Source organism: Apis florea, unplaced genomic scaffold, assembly GCF_048593485.1.
Source record: "Apis florea isolate Af1SG1 unplaced genomic scaffold, ASM4859348v1 contig_3170_pilon, whole genome shotgun sequence".
In the NCBI taxonomy this organism is placed as follows: Eukaryota; Metazoa; Arthropoda; class Insecta; order Hymenoptera; family Apidae; genus Apis; species Apis florea.
In genome coordinates this window covers 4,429,889-4,445,417 of record NW_028256714.1, presented here as the reverse complement: position 1 = coordinate 4,445,417, position 15,529 = coordinate 4,429,889, and the positions used below count along the sequence as shown (strand labels likewise).

Genomic DNA, 15,529 nt, shown 5'->3' with positions numbered 1-15,529 from the left:
GTACAAAATATATTATTTCTAAATATTCTGCTATCTTATTGCAAAAAAGTAAAAATATTATAGGATGCAGTTATACAACTAAAAATAATTTATATAAATACAAATAATAGATTATTCATTATTCACATTATGAAATAAGAAGGTGAAATAAAATAAATACACCAGTCAAAAAATCTATTTTTATGTATAGGAATACAAAAACTTATAAATGGATATATATTACAATTTTAATCATAGTTATATATTAACAAGTTATACATTAATTTCAAAGTCAATTGTATGTTTTAACACTGTATTATCCCAAGAACAAGAGTATAAATATCTGTTGAACCATGTAAGACCACGTACAAAATCAGTGTGATGATCATCTTGATACATTAGTAAAAGATCATTACTTATATCAAATACTTCTACAAAAACATCGTTGCAGCATGCAGCTAATTCTACCCTACTATGTAATAATATTGTATAATTTATTATATTGATAACACATTGATTTGTATTTATCAATTTATATTACCTTTCTGAATTTGGATTAAATGAGAGTCTATGTACTGGTCTAGAAAATGCAGATGATTTTGACAATACATTTACACCTCCCTTTCTGACATCAATTATTAAAATTTCTCCATCATCAGTACCTATTGCTAAAATATTTGATAAATTTGGACTCCAACATATTGCATTTAAACTAGCATCTTTTTTTAGAATACCTAATAAATAAATTTAAATTACATTTATAGAAAGTGAGAAGAAAGATTAATTATAAATAAATGTTTATGTGAATATTTGAATATATACTTTGAGCTGGCTTTGATTGCCTTATATCCCACATTAATGCTTCACAATCTGATGATGTTGATGCAAATTCTGTATTACTTTCAGGTTTAACATCAATACAAGTAATTGTATCTGTATGAGCAAAACCAAATGAATATGTTGCCATTAACTCTGATATGTCCCATATTTTTATACTATAAAATAGTTATAGTTATTTATTAAATATTTAAAATGTTATTTAATATAAAATATTAATTGAATTTACCAACAATCCATCCCTCCTGAAACTATATGTTCTTTATCTATAAATGTAGATAAAGTTAATAAACTGCTATCATGTAAAGTAGCATATCCTGCACATTGTAATTCTTCTGAGTCACTAGGCATTTTAGATAAATCAAAAATTTGTAAAGCTCCACTATCTTCACCAATTACAAATTTATCGCTTTGTAAAAAAACAGCATCACAAACACAACTCTCTGTTTTTATAGCAAAGAGAGCTTTATCTCTATCAAAATCTGCAATATCATTATAATACCAGACAATACCATTCCAATAGCGATCTGTCAGATTATTTCCTCCAAGAATAGCACTTTTTTCTGTGAATAAATAAATATACATATTAAACAATGTATATATAAAGAAATATAAATCTAATTATATATATATAAAATTAAAATTTTTTATGCATATATTTACATAATACATTACCATCATAAATTGTAATAAACTGTAAATGTTTATTAATAGTAGGTGGCCTATCTGTTATTGTCATATTTCTGTAGACATCAGCGTTTAAATTTGGTGGTGTTAAATAATCCATAATGCATTAATTTTAAAAATTAATAATGCTAACAACACCGATCTTATTTAGAGTATGTTACTGTAATATAAATTGTATCATGTTCATATTGAGTTAAATATATGTTATAAATTATTGCAAATCAAATAAACAAATTAAATAATATACAATAAACACAAGATAAATTAATTACCCTGTATACTTTTGTATAACAGGACTTCGCTTTGCTATCACGTGTTTTCAGATGAGAGAAACGATTATCATTTTTGTATGATTTTCAACTTTACCGATTTAGTATAGAATAAGATTACAGCACTAGTGGTGGATAAAAATAAAATTAAATATCATCACAATTACAGATGATATTCAAGATAAATCTAATATTTAATAGTGGACTTTGTATTTTACAATGAGAATTTATATCCGATGAAAATGTATTCAATTAATATCATTCGTGTTAGTCACGTGCCAAGAACAAATATAGAAGAGCAAATAGTGCAAGAAAGATAGAAAGGTAAGAATTGATTATTGGCGGTATCTCTCGAATAAACAAAAACATTTCTTCAAAGATAAGATGCGGTAAAGTAAGAGTTGAAAATTAACGCCATTAATGAATATATATATATTATATTTTTGGAGAGATATCGTTAAAGAGATAATGTTAACAATCAATTCTTACTCTATCTCTATTCTTCTTTTACTACTATTTTTTTTTTGTTATTTTTATCTTTATTTATATTTTATTTATCGTACTATAAAAATAGTGCTGATTTTCAAATTTTTACTTTATATTTCTTTCACTTCTACTCTCCTTGTTTATACTTCTTTTTAGTGTATCACAAACAAAATTATAATCTGATTTTGACTTAAATCGGTAATATTGAGAATGATACTAAAATGATAAAAGGTTCTAAAACATGAAATAAAAAAATAAATTGAAACATATAAATTGAATGTTAGATCTATTCTATATTTCATCTGTGACTATATTTTATTTATGCTATGAAATTGCATAAACGAAACAGAATATTCAATATTGTTTGAAATGTAATTATATTTTATCTATTTTGTAAATATTTAAAATTATATAAAAATATAATTGATTTTTGACGAATTTTATAAAAGTATATAAGATTAATAATGATAAATAATATTTGAAATTAATATAAATATAAATATAAATTATTATATATTTTAGTAATGATTTATTGTTAAAAAATCTTATATCTATGTAAATAGAAAATAACCATAATTATTATTAAAAATAGGGATAAACAAATAATATAATGAATTGAATAATATTTTTAACATATTTTTAACATATAAATTTGAAATACAATAAAATTCATAATTTTATTCTTTCACATTTTATTTTTACTTAATAACAATTAAATATAATTGAACGCCTCGATAATTAGGAGATAGTTCCTATCGACAAACCTCTAGAATTCATATCATGCGTTTTACCGGCATTTCAACTTTTGGGCTATGCAGAAGTAGCGAATATGATTACCGCGGTAATGTCTGCCCATGACGTAACGGCTATACTTCTGATAATTTCCGTCGTGACGCATGCGTATTCGATTCAGAGCAAAAATCAGAATTAGTTCAACGGAATCCCGGAAAGTAGCGAGTGTGAGACACGACGGTACCGCTCTATAAAATCATAAAGAGCGCTGAGTAACCTGTCAAGACGTCGTCTCGTATCGTTATTTACGTTCTCAAAGGTGTAGTGGGTAATCGTTCATAGAATTCGGTCGGCTTCCAGACAGGATGGTGAAGCCTGAGCAAATTTTAATTATCGAACCGCGAAGTGAACTGCGGTTCAGGGGTACGCTTAAACGACGAATCATTCTTTTATATACATTTTACTCGCACATTTTCTTTCTTCTTCATTCTTTCGAGTTTTGTTCGATCCGTGACTGGCAAGCGCTTTGTTGGTTAGTTAACACGAGCTGCACACGGTGCGCTACGTTGTCAAGATGACGTAAGGTTGACTCTACTAGCCAATTTTGTTGCATTTTGATTTGTAACCAAATAGGATTACGTACGACGACCCAGTAGAAATCATCGGCCTTTTCAATCGTACCTAACCCCATTCGTCGTACGTCATTCGCTGTCAAAGCTAAGTACAGTCACGATTCAATTCTCAATCTCCCCTCTCACTTCTCTTTCCCACTAACTGATATACAGCATATTCGTCCAGTTATATTGTATATATTTATTTTTTGCATCATCATATTTTCAATATTTGTATATTTTTGAAGAATTTTAAAGATTAATATTAAATTTTTGTATTAAGATTTGAATTAAATGACATATGTTAAATGTTATTTAGGATATAAATTTATTTGCATTTATTGTGAATTTAAGAATATATTCGATTTTAAAAATATCGAAAAAAGATTATTTATAAAATAATGAATGGTTTTTATTGAATGACGTTTATCAAAGATTTATAATTTTGTTATTTATGTAATAAAAACATATTATTTTATTATAAATGAAATCTAATTACACAAAACAAATATTAAATTTTATTTATAATTATATTTGTATTATTAATGATTATTATATTTTGCATTCTAGTCTATAAATTTCTATTTTACCTATAAATGCATAAAAAATGCAAGATAAATATTTATATCAATCACACATATTTTATGAAATTAATTAAAACTTTTATCACTTTTTTTTATTTAAATTTTGTAAAAAAATAAAAAATGATAAAAATAATATTTTAACCTTTTTTTAATATAATTTTCATGTTAAATTATAGGTCCATTCACAGAAAGGACAGTCACATCGTATATAAAATTAACTAATCCATCAAATCACAAAGTTTATTTTAAAATAAAAACAACTGCTCCAAAGAGGTATTGTGTACGACCAAATTGTGGATATCTCAAACCAAAGGAAATTTCACAAATAGCTGGTCAGTTTTACTTATTTAATTAAATTAAAAAATAATATAATTTTAATTTTTTAATTTAAATTAATTATAATTTTTGTAGAAATAAAAATTTTATCAATATAGATTTTTTATAAAATTCAAATTATTATCATTTATAAAATAGAAAATTTAATTCATTAAATATTATATTTTTCAGTAACTCTTCAACCATTTGATTTTGATCCAGCAGAGAAAAATAAACACAAATTTATGGTGCAAGCTTTAGTAGCTCAAGATAATGATGATGAAGAAAATCCTGACATGGTATGTAATATTATAATGATTAGTAAATTAGTGAAATTTTAATAGATATTATTTATTATTATTTTTTTTTGCGTGTTTTATTTCTATACTATGTTAATTGTAATTCTCAATTTTGTTTGAAAGTGGAAAGGCATAGATCCAGAACAATTGATGGAATCTAAATTAAAATGTGTATTTGAAAATCCTGTAATTAAAACAATGACAGCTGACACAACCAAATCAGATGTTACTACAAATAATGGCAAAAATAAAGGAGTTGGTGATTCTGTTAAGTCATTGCCAAAGGTAATAACTTTATTTTCATTAATTTTAATAATTCTTCATTATGTGAGTGAATGATATGTTTATTTTATTAGGTTCCTGGAGAAACAGAAGAAAAATTAATAAAAGCAGCACAAGAAGTCAATCAACTTAGGGAAGAAGAGAGTGCCCTTAGGCAGGAAAATCTCCAATTGAAGGTAAACAATTGAGAATTAAATTATTTTCACATAAATAAAATAAGAAAATTGACAATACTAATAAAAAAAAATTATATAATGATAAATATATAGAGTACTAACTCTTATTTGTAGGAGGATTTGTTGCACTTACGAAATGCCATGTTGGTTAATGAGGCTACATTAGCCACTAAAAATATTAACTCACAGAACAGTAGCGAATCGTCACCGCCAGTTATCAGCATCCTTATTGCTGTTCTCATGGTTATAGTGGGATATGTGCTGGGAAAAATGATCTGAGCAGCCATTACTTTACCGCATAACTTGGCACATCCCCTCTTCCCCTGTGTTTCTTAGCCTGCCCCCCTGCTACCATATACCACGTACTGATCGCAAAGGTCGAAACCAATCATCGTATTACACGATTGTTCATAATAAATACTATAAACATGAACGGGTAGTGGTTTACAATAATAGAATTAATCGCTGCAGGAGTGTGCTTCTATTTTGGTAAAGCGATTAAATTCGAAATCCTTTTTTAAGAAATAATCACTATACTCGGATGGCACATATTGACAAATAGGTGCAGCAAATCCTGTGGATAAATTTTGTTTATTACGTATCAGAAAATATTATTAAGTAATCAATTATCAACCAAAATTGAAGATTATATATCGTCATGTTTTTTAAATTATTCTATATTTCTTATATTTCTTATAAAAGGATTCTCGCTTTACAAATTTGCTTGCGGCTGTGTCTTTGAAACCATGTTGCCACTAAGTAAATTATGTATGGGATATAAAAATTTATGAAATATAATTCTTTTAAATGAATACATTTAATTAAAAAAAAAAAAGTGAATTCAATTTTTCCAGGAACAGTGATGCATTCTTACATAAAAAGGATAAATTTGAATATTCTTTTTGACATTCTAACAGTACTTAACAATCACACGATGTAAGATTGTACATAATGTATTTTAAGATAATATATTAATGTATCTAACGTATATAGTCAGGAAGGGAAGGGGGGCTGGCTGATTAGTAGTGGTTCAGTGACTCAGAATTTGGATACGCTGGCTCTATCCATCAGCAATGATATATCATTTAAGAAGTTGATGCATTAAAGTTTTTGACGCTTCAGTGTATTTTTATTTCTTTATGTTTGTCTTATAAAAATTCGAAATAAAGATATCTCGGATGTCACATGGTGAAACTTTTATATTTTAACCTTTCTGCTAATAATTGTATTTTTGAATAATTTGCAGTGGTACATGGTATACATGGATATGGTATCGCTTAAAAATTCTGTCATACAAATTCATACAAATCTATATAGATGTGTATATAATAAAATATACATACATACATACACATCTATATAACAATTCGTAAATTGTCATATCACAAATAATAATACATCATAGTTATTGCATATATACAAACTTAATATACAAACAATAAATATCCATATATCTGTGCCTTAGAGACAAAAATATGATATAATTGTGCTTTATTAAAATTCTATTCTTCTAATATTTTCAGATTCTATAAATCCTTCAGATACTTTTTAATAATAAATATTAATTTATTAACTACAGCATGCAAATTCAAACTATAACTAAACTGGTAAATACAAAGATGTAGACATTTTTTATATACAAATTATTTATTATTTCGAATACGTATATATATATATATATATATATATATATATATTTCATTGTTGAATACTTTTAACAAATATAAATTAACGTTTAATGAGTTAACATTTAATCAGTAATTTATAGAATGATGATAATAAGTTAAATATATATAATACAAATTACATTTTTCAGCAAATTTTTATATTTAAAATTATCGAAGCATTTAACATTTTTAAATTTTCTTTATTATTTATATTTTTATTATTAATTAATATTTTATTATATTTTATTATTCTATTCTTTATTATATAAATATATATTTTTTAAATAATTAAAAAATAATCGTCCAATGTATTGTCTAAGGTACAGGTATTTTTCGTGTGAATACATAGAACATATAAAAAGATGATTGAAGAATTTTTCTGTGATCAGATATGTTGCAACTTTTTGAACAAACAATTTTTTAAGTTCCTGATAAAAATGTTATTTAAATAATAAATATATAAAACCGTGATATATTATATACTAGCACAAATTTTTTTGTCCAAGGAACATTATGATCAAATATTTTGCAGACAATTATTCCATTTATCACTTGAATTCTTAATCCATTATAGTCTCGTTATTATATTATCATTATAATCATTGTTACGATGAAAATGTTACGATAAAAGGATTATATATAATAACATTAATAATACAATCGAGAATAAAAAGAAAAGAATATAATCGAAATTAGAAAAGTTATAAAAACGATGATTATATAAATAATGCGTGTACACATTCGAATGATCGATAACATTTCAGTACTAATGCAAGATAATTATTCCAAACGAATGTAGCATTCGATTTTTCTCATTATACACGTTCAATAAAATTACGTTAAACAAGTTCAAAATAATGATACTTGTATTTTAAATATCGTCAATCAATTACGACGAAGGTTATTCGATATCGCATAACGTTAGATTAGTATAAATATAGTTTCGAATCGATCGGATGAGCGAGATAATTTTATAGATGAATTTTAAACCCTTCATTCCCGAAAAATAGATACACGAACTAAAGTGGAGTAGGTCAACTTATAATCAGACTACCTTCTCGGGTGCACATGCACTCGCATACTTTCTCCTTGCGCGTCCCTCGTACGGAAAAAGAGAGATAAAATGGAGTGGGGGCAGGGAGGGGACGGGCGAAAAGAGAATGAAAGAAAATATCTCAACCGAGATATATTAAGATCGTTAATTTGCAAACTTTACTCTATTTTATCGTTATCTGGATGTTTCATCCGAAAATAGCAAAAAAAAAAAGAAATTGCAGTGTCAGCTGAATAACAATATCGTAACTATTACATATCGTAAAACTACGTTAAGATAAAAAAAAACGGAGAAATCAACATAAATGCTACATCACTCTTATTACTTATATACATTGAAATTGTCCATTTCTTGATTAGTCATCTTATTATCTTTCCGCATTATACTCTCTATTTTCTATCTTCTCGCGAAAAAACACCATCGAGGATGGAATTAATTCTCACTTTATATTTCGAAAAACGTAATGCGAGGCACGTTTCGTGTGCACCTGATCGACGTGAATAAAATATAATGTAAAAATATTCATAGGGCGGAACTTGGAAAATTCGCTCACTGGACACGTGACTTCCTTTAATGGAGCTCGTCAAATGACACTCGTAGCGAGACGTTTGACTGCGAACTAAGGTCGAATAGGAGGACTTGGTCGGCCTGAACGTGCAGATAAATCAGGATCGAGGAAGAGGGAGGTGGATGGCGGATACAGCGCAGAGCAGCCTGATCAGGGTGGCGGCGGCAGTAGCGACTGGCTATTGATTTCAAGGGCTTCCTTAACCCCCCGCTTTGCCGCTGAGTGCCCGACGGCTTCAGGTCACCCCAAAGGGCTCTTGGTGCCCGCGACTAAAACAATTCCATACGTTTACTCCCACTACTGGCCCACCTATCCAACACCTTTCGCCTGACTAGTTAACCGGCATGCAACTCGGACGACTCTTTCTTCTCCGTTTTCTTTCCTCTTCGACTTTTCTTCATTCACCTTCATCGTTTCAACCAGCATCGAGTTTTTTTTTTTTCTTTCTTCTGCGTTGAAAAGGTGGAAGAAGGTGCGCCGAGAGAACGAATCAGATCAAATTCGAGGATACCCGTGTGCAAAAGGACAGAGGAGAAAGGGAGAGGAAGCAAGATCGATTACTTGGTATCGATATAGAAGTTTGAAAAGGTACTCGATTATACTCGTTGATACCGTTGGCGTAGGAGACGAGAAGTGGAAGACAAGTTCGCGGGTCGGTCGCCGCCCAGACGGATTACGAGAGGAGGAGGAGATACGACGGAGGAGGACGACAGAGGGAAATTAAAGGCGTTCTTCAAAATTTCGCGGTTAAGTGGCCCCGTTTGGGGGTGAAACGAGGTGGACACAGGGGCGGAGAGGAGGTGAGAGGAGAGGAAGCGCATAGAATAGTAAGAGAGCGGGGAAGGGAGGGGTGGGAAAGAAGGAGTAGGGATGACGTGGGGATCCTGGACGGACGGGAACCCGTGGTGGTTACGGTACTGTGCGAGTCGGGCCGAGCGCAAACGGATCGCGGGGTGAGCCGTCGCTCGGCATACGTCGAACTGGGTGCCCCGCGTTGGGGCGTCTCCTGCCATCGAGCATCGGTGTCGTGCAGTCGATCGGGGGACGACCACCGCCTTCTTCGAAACCTCGCTCTTGGTTCCGGGCCGTGTCGGACTGGATTGCAACGGGACGGTCCCGCCTGTTCATCCGTACTTAATTCCCCATCCCGGTGTGTCAGCGCAGACACGGCGACGACGATGAGACCACGACGATGGTACTCGTGGTAGCGCGACCACAGTGCGTCGTGGCCAGTGCGGGCGTCGGCATCGTCGTCGGTTGTGCACGCGATCGGACGAGCAAGGAGATGGTGTCCCCGGATCGTTCGGAGGAAAGTGACTTGGTTGCCAACGCTATTACTGTCAGTGCCGCGTCCGCGTACAACGTCCCCGACGTCGTCGTAGCCGCTGCCTTAGCCGCCGCCGCCGCCGCCGCCGCCACCACCGCCGCCACAGCCAGCCTCGTCGTCCTCACCGTCACCGCTGCCGTTACTATCGCTGCCGTCACCACCGCTACCGCCACCGTCAACGCTCCCGTGACTGCCACCGCCAGTCCCGCCACTGCCAACACTGCCGTTTTTGACGCTACGAGCATCGTTGCTCTCTCTGCCAACCAGGCTTCCAGTGCGACTCGTCACACGGTCTAACATCCCTAATTATCCCAAACGGTGAGTGCCCGATTCGATTCTCTCTCACTTCTTTTTCTTTTTTTCTCCTTTTTTTTTTTTTTCTTTTGCGTTTCCCCTTGCTCGACCCAACCCAGCCTCGAGACTTCCTACCTTTTTCCTTCGACCTCGAGCTGCGCTTGTCCTTCTTTCCCACGGGAGAAGAACGAGTACGCGTTCCGACGATGGAACGAGGGAGAGGTAGAGGGAGGGAGAGACGGGGAATGGGAATAAAGTATGCAGACGGAAATCGAGGCAAGAGAGGAGAAAGAGAGAGTGCGAATGCTGTGTGTTGTATGTGCGAGGAGGAGAAGGAGGTGGAGTAAGTGAGAGAGAGAGAGAGAGAGAGAGGGAGAGGGTGGGAGAGAGACAGACAGAGAAAGAACGTCACACGAAAGGGTGGTTGGTGGGAGATGGATGATGATCAAGGATAAAAGGGAAGGAAGAAGCGCGAACGGCATAAAAGATTTTTATTATATCCCTCGGCATCCCGAGTGTACGCGATTAGAATAGGATTTCTCGTTCTGTGTTGTACGCGATCGTCGTGCCCCGGCGACTCGACTCCACATAACCTCCGTCAATCGATAATACAAGACGACGGCACCCGCGGCGCTCGGCAAGATCGGCCTAGGAACGAACACGGCCCGCGTTCCTGGGTCGAGCTGTGCCCTATCGATGAATGTTGTCGATACTCTATTATCTCTTTCCATCGCCCCCCTCTCTCTCTCTCTCTCTCTCTCTCTCTTCCCCGACACTCTCTTAGAATCCCCTATCCATTGTCTATTATTCGCTCGATTGAGATGTTGACGGGAAATGGAGCGTCGTCACCTCTCGGATTCTTTCTTTCCACCCGTTTGATTGGGCGGTGAACACGGGCGCGTTGCTCACCGTGTTCACCCTCGACCTCAAATGTCAAGATCCAGCAGGATATATCCTGCTCCCAGTTGGTTTATGACACGGCCTCAACCTCGCCCATGTTAATTGGCGGGGATCGATTTTCTTCGAAATACGATTACACGGCCTCGCGGCCTCACGGCCGTTCGATCGCAGGATCCCGGTTTCCCGTAAACGTCGAGGCAAACCGGTTGTTACTTGGACTTAGTTTACTTAGCTGGTGAACTGGTTTCCGTGGCGAGGCATCCCGATAACGGAGTGTGTGAAGATAAAATAGAGGAAGAAAATCTTTAAAACACCCCTCACCTTTCGAGTTCCATCGAATTCGCGTGCCGAAACGCAATAAAACGCGTTTTTGATCACCGTGCAAAATGCCCGAATGCGCCCTCAGCATATATCTCTATGCTTATATATTCACGTATACATATATGTATATATATACTTATATATATATATATATATTCGTATTATATATATATATATGTAACGCGCTGCACGAAGCGGATGAATGAATGCTGTGAATAAAAGTAAGTAGGTTAACGAGAACGAGATCGTGCGTTCCGAAAAACGCGATCTCTCCGTTTCCTTTTTTCTCGCCCACGATACTTCCGCCTCTCTTTTCTCGTCGAATCGTTCTTTTCAAATCGTCCCACGTAGAAGAGCACGGCCGCCGGAATTCGAGAAGCGGATCCGTGCTCTTCTCCTCCGGGAAGACGAAATTCTGGTGTCTGGCTCGGATTGTTAAATCGAACTCGTAAGGCTGGAATCGAAGGCTCGCCCGCTTGGGACTACTTGGTAACTTACTAAGCCACTAACTTTCCTCCGATCCTTCCGCGACCGTAAACTGCGCCCTATTGTCATATTGTTATCTACACGCGAGCTATAATACACCCGGGCCCGAGGAATAATCATACGTATCTAGTTTCTGGTTCGAATCAATGTTTGCAATTGTGGAACTACTTGGAAATGCACGGGCCTCCGTGGAAGCGTTTTATACACAGTGGCACGAAATCGGTGAAAAAAGGAACGCCTCCGCCGGTTTTAACTTTTTTTCCCATTATTAGATAACGATCGTAAGACGCATACCTTCCTTTCCTATGTTTCGAATTGGTTTTTTCGAATACGTGCTACGTGTTCGTTCATGTATGTATGCAGATCTCTCGTCGAATTCGTGGGATCGATTCGTCTTTCGAGCACACGCCGTCACGAATTTCCGTTTCTCGATTTAATGATTTTTAATCGTCATATCTGATAAAAAGCGTACGTATATTTTTTCCCCTGCTCCTTTTATATCTCGTCTGGTTAACTACATATTTGCATTTGAAAGTCAAAAGTAAGTACAAAAATGATATTTTAAATCTTGAATTACGAGATAAATTACTACTCGGTTTTTCGTTACTAAATTTGTATCTTTTTCAATGAATTCTCAATATATACGACATAAATGTAAGATTTATCGAATGAACAATTTTATCTTCCGAAAGCAATATATTTTTTTTCAAAATTAACTTGAGCCATAATATATTTTCCTTATCGTAACGTTATGAGATTGCTTTTAACAATGTCATGTTGCGACAAAACTAATGCATTCGTGCGTCATTGGTTTGGAGTTGCGCTATAGAATCGGAATTATTCTGAACAGGTTACGCAAAACAAGAATCATTATTCATGATACTAAAAATTAAACTTTTATTGAAATATAAGTGTTTCTTTTTTTCCAACAAAATGTTAAATATATACATTTATACTCGTGTAGAAATAAATATTCTAATCTTCCGTTAAATATTCCAATGCGAAAAATCAAGTACGCGACAACGATAAGTGTTTTTCAATTTTTACAAGGCTCGCGACAGAATAATTAAATATATACTATCTCTTGCTTTTTTTTTTTTTTTCACCGATAAAAGCTCGCGTAACATGCGCATATGTGCACGATCATGATACATGCACAGGTAAAGTGCATGTTCCTTACATATGCATATGCATATTCGAACACATAATATACAAGAACCGCTTTCAGTGCGCTAAGTGCACGGAGCACACATGACAAAGTGTGTGTATTTTCCTAATTAATTTAAGGTAACATCTTTCAAGAGTGGAATAATCTATATCTTATATCTGGTTTCATCGAAAAAAAAAATCACGATAAAGATGGAAAATATGATGTTCAAACAATCGACGATATATAAAATACTATAATCGATATATACACACTATAATTTTTATTGCTGTGTTTTGCAAATTTAATCGAAAAGATATTAATCATAGAATTTATTGTTAATAATATTTTATTGCTGTGTTTTTCAAAGATTGAAAAGATCTTAATCGTAAAATTAATTATTTATTAAGGAAACGGTTCTAAATTTCAAGATCCATCCTGTACCTGGTTGCATCGAATCGAAGAAAGTATCGTGGCGAGATTAGAAAGCGGATTAAAACTATCAATCGTGAAATGCAATAATCGATATTTTATTGCTGTGTTTTCTCGAGAATTCTTGAGAAAAAAATCTTAATCGTAAAGGTAATAAAGAAAGAGATAAAATTTTGAAATTTCCTATTATTGAAAACTATAATATTTACCATTTAAACAATATAATTACGATATTGGAATGTTGGAATGTTTTGAACAAACATTAATCGTATGTTTCGTTTGACAATAAATCTCGTTTTCAACGGGCTGTCTGGAAATTTAAGAAGTTGTCGGTAGATTTAAGAAGTTTAGAATTCACGGAAGAAGCGTAGCTTGACGAGCGTACGCTCATGACCTACTTCTCTTTCACGTTTACTTCATCGATTACACGTATATATATTTTTTTTTTTTTTGAAACTAAACTTTTTCGCATCCGTGGCCACGATCGTCCATCTCTAAGCTTTGGACCAATCCTTGTCCCGTCACAACCGAAATTGTAACCCGCATTTCTACGTTATGGTCACACAGTGCGACATTTTAGCAGTTTAGTAAAGCGAAATTGAATTTTGTTCAGAGGTCCAAAATTACAGTTTGTGCAAAGGGCAAAAAATTATTTCCTCCAAATGGTATCTATTGTGAATCAGATGTTGGTAGTTCCGAATTAAATTTTTTTTTTCAAATTAGAAGATTTGATATTCTAATAATAATTGTTTTTTAATTAAAAACTTAACTTTAAAAATGTTGGAAATTATAAACAAACTTTTAGCTTGCAAATTTTTCTTTGAAGGTTGGATTATTTTTAAATAAAAATAAGAGTGTGCATTTTTTTCCTTGAAAATTTATGTGTAAAATAAGTTTGTTTTTAGAATGAGATTTTTAAAACTAACGTCATAATTATTGTATATATAATTATATAAAAAATTATAGAATTCATTTAATTATTTCAAATTTTTATGATGAAAAATAGTAAATAGATAGTCATACTACTTCTTGAAATTATTCAGAATTTTATTTTTCTCTGTAGAATTGTCTTTTTCTTTTTTTTATAGTATCGTCACATCTGGCAAGTTAATATATTATTTCTGGAATATTCTAGAATATTTTTATATTTTTAATTAACTTGTACAAAAATTATATACATATCAATAATTATTTCCACTTGTGCTCCTGTGGGTTTACCTTTTATTCCTTCCAACTGTTTTTCACCAACATTCACGCGAATATTACGCGTTTTATTAATATAAAAATAATAAAAAAATAAAAACTATTATTGTCCTGTTAGATTGGTAAAATAGCATACCGTGAATACATCGTTGCACCTGGTGCATATATTTTGGCAATCAGGAGATCGGCCATTGGCAACGCGAAGCAAAAAGGATTTACATATATTGCGAAAACGACGATTACGTATAGCAATATATATGTGTATGTGTACGTATACACATACAGGTATATGAGATAATATATATTTCCCAAAGGACCTGTTGGCGACATGCCAATCCTAGATGTATCCTCGCGTCGTCGTCTTCATCGCAATGCCGACGCTTTATGGCGCAGAAATGAGAAAAGCCTGGCCTCTAGCGTTTCGCGGGAGTGCATCTCATTGATCCATTTAAATCACAAGCATCCGGAGACGTATGTATGTCATCGTGAATGTTAGATATCACTAGATATTCGATATTTTCGTAGGATCGGTCTAGTTTTTCAACAATCTCGACTTGATCTCGGCTTTAGAGCCGATATCGTTGAAAAGAACGTGGATTTCCTTTTTATTCCTCGAGATTGATACCAGAGAAGAGTTACACGAATGTAAATATTGCCTTGTACGATGAACTATTTGTCATTTTTATTGTACCGGTTCAGACAGAGATTTTCTGAAAACTATTACAAATGATGTGAATATATACGTAACTATATATGATATACGTTTATAGGTTATTATTTATCGAAAGAATTTTGTATTATTACGTGCAATTTTACTCAATACGTGTTTGTTCGCATTTATAGTTTTTTAAGTTATAGATTTTTCTTAGACTC

General features: G+C 33.2%; 3 protein-coding genes across 14 annotated transcripts in view; 2 read left to right on the top strand and 1 right to left on the bottom strand.

The window, feature by feature from the left end:
• Window positions 1-157: 157 nt before the first annotated feature.
• Window positions 158-2,204, bottom strand: LOC100865946 (methylosome protein WDR77). Of its 2 annotated transcripts, none has more exons than XM_012485443.3 (6): window positions 1,776-2,204; window positions 1,492-1,663; window positions 1,046-1,379; window positions 802-974; window positions 521-713; window positions 158-451 (listed from the first exon to the last, which is right to left on the bottom strand). In XM_012485443.3, the coding sequence occupies exons 2-6, from the start codon at window positions 1,601-1,603 to the stop codon at window positions 253-255; spliced, it is 1,011 nt and encodes a 336-aa protein (XP_012340897.2). In that variant the 5' UTR covers window positions 1,604-1,663; window positions 1,776-2,204; the 3' UTR covers window positions 158-252. The 2 variants fall into 2 exon arrangements, with proteins under 2 accessions (XP_012340897.2, XP_012340898.2); XM_012485444.3 differs by having other exon boundaries at window positions 158-448; window positions 1,776-2,036.
• An 805-nt stretch (window positions 2,205-3,009) lies between these two features.
• Vap33 (VAMP-associated protein 33kDa) lies at window positions 3,010-6,441 on the top strand. Its single transcript, XM_003692884.3, has 6 exons — window positions 3,010-3,413; window positions 4,362-4,517; window positions 4,693-4,799; window positions 4,923-5,084; window positions 5,156-5,257; window positions 5,372-6,441. The coding sequence occupies exons 1-6, from the start codon at window positions 3,356-3,358 to the stop codon at window positions 5,534-5,536; spliced, it is 750 nt and encodes a 249-aa protein (XP_003692932.1). The 5' UTR covers window positions 3,010-3,355; the 3' UTR covers window positions 5,537-6,441.
• A 3,028-nt stretch (window positions 6,442-9,469) lies between these two features.
• Window positions 9,470-15,529, top strand: part of Glut1 (Glucose transporter 1) — a 33,821-nt gene continuing 27,761 nt past the window's right edge. For 6 of the 11 annotated variants that reach the window (XM_086909988.1, XM_086909986.1, XM_086909989.1 and 3 more), the window contains exon 1: window positions 9,514-10,191. The gene's annotated coding sequence lies outside the window, so the exon portion shown is untranslated. Of the gene's footprint in view, window positions 10,192-15,529 lie in introns of all 11 variants that reach the window. The other 5 variants (XM_086910004.1, XM_012485440.3, XM_086910011.1 and 2 more) reach the window with 3 other exon arrangements.

Bases quoted from the DNA above. Each gene is read 5' to 3' on its own strand.
- Vap33 (XM_003692884.3), top strand. From the start codon at position 3,356: ATGGTGAAGCCTGAGCAAATTTTAATTATCGAACCGCGAAGTGAACTG. The intron at 5,085-5,155 runs GTAATAACTTTA...TTATTTTATTAG, and splicing joins CTGTTAAGTCATTGCCAAAG to GTTCCTGGAGAAACAGAAGA. The intron at 5,258-5,371 runs GTAAACAATTGA...TCTTATTTGTAG, and splicing joins AGGAAAATCTCCAATTGAAG to GAGGATTTGTTGCACTTACG.
- LOC100865946 (XM_012485443.3), bottom strand. From the start codon at position 1,603: ATGGATTATTTAACACCACCAAATTTAAACGCTGATGTCTACAGAAAT. The intron at 975-1,045 runs GTAAATTCAATT...ACTATTTTATAG, and splicing joins TCAGGAGGGATGGATTGTTG to TATAAAAATATGGGACATAT. The intron at 452-520 runs GTAATATAAATT...ATTATTACATAG, and splicing joins TTTAATCCAAATTCAGAAAG to TAGGGTAGAATTAGCTGCAT.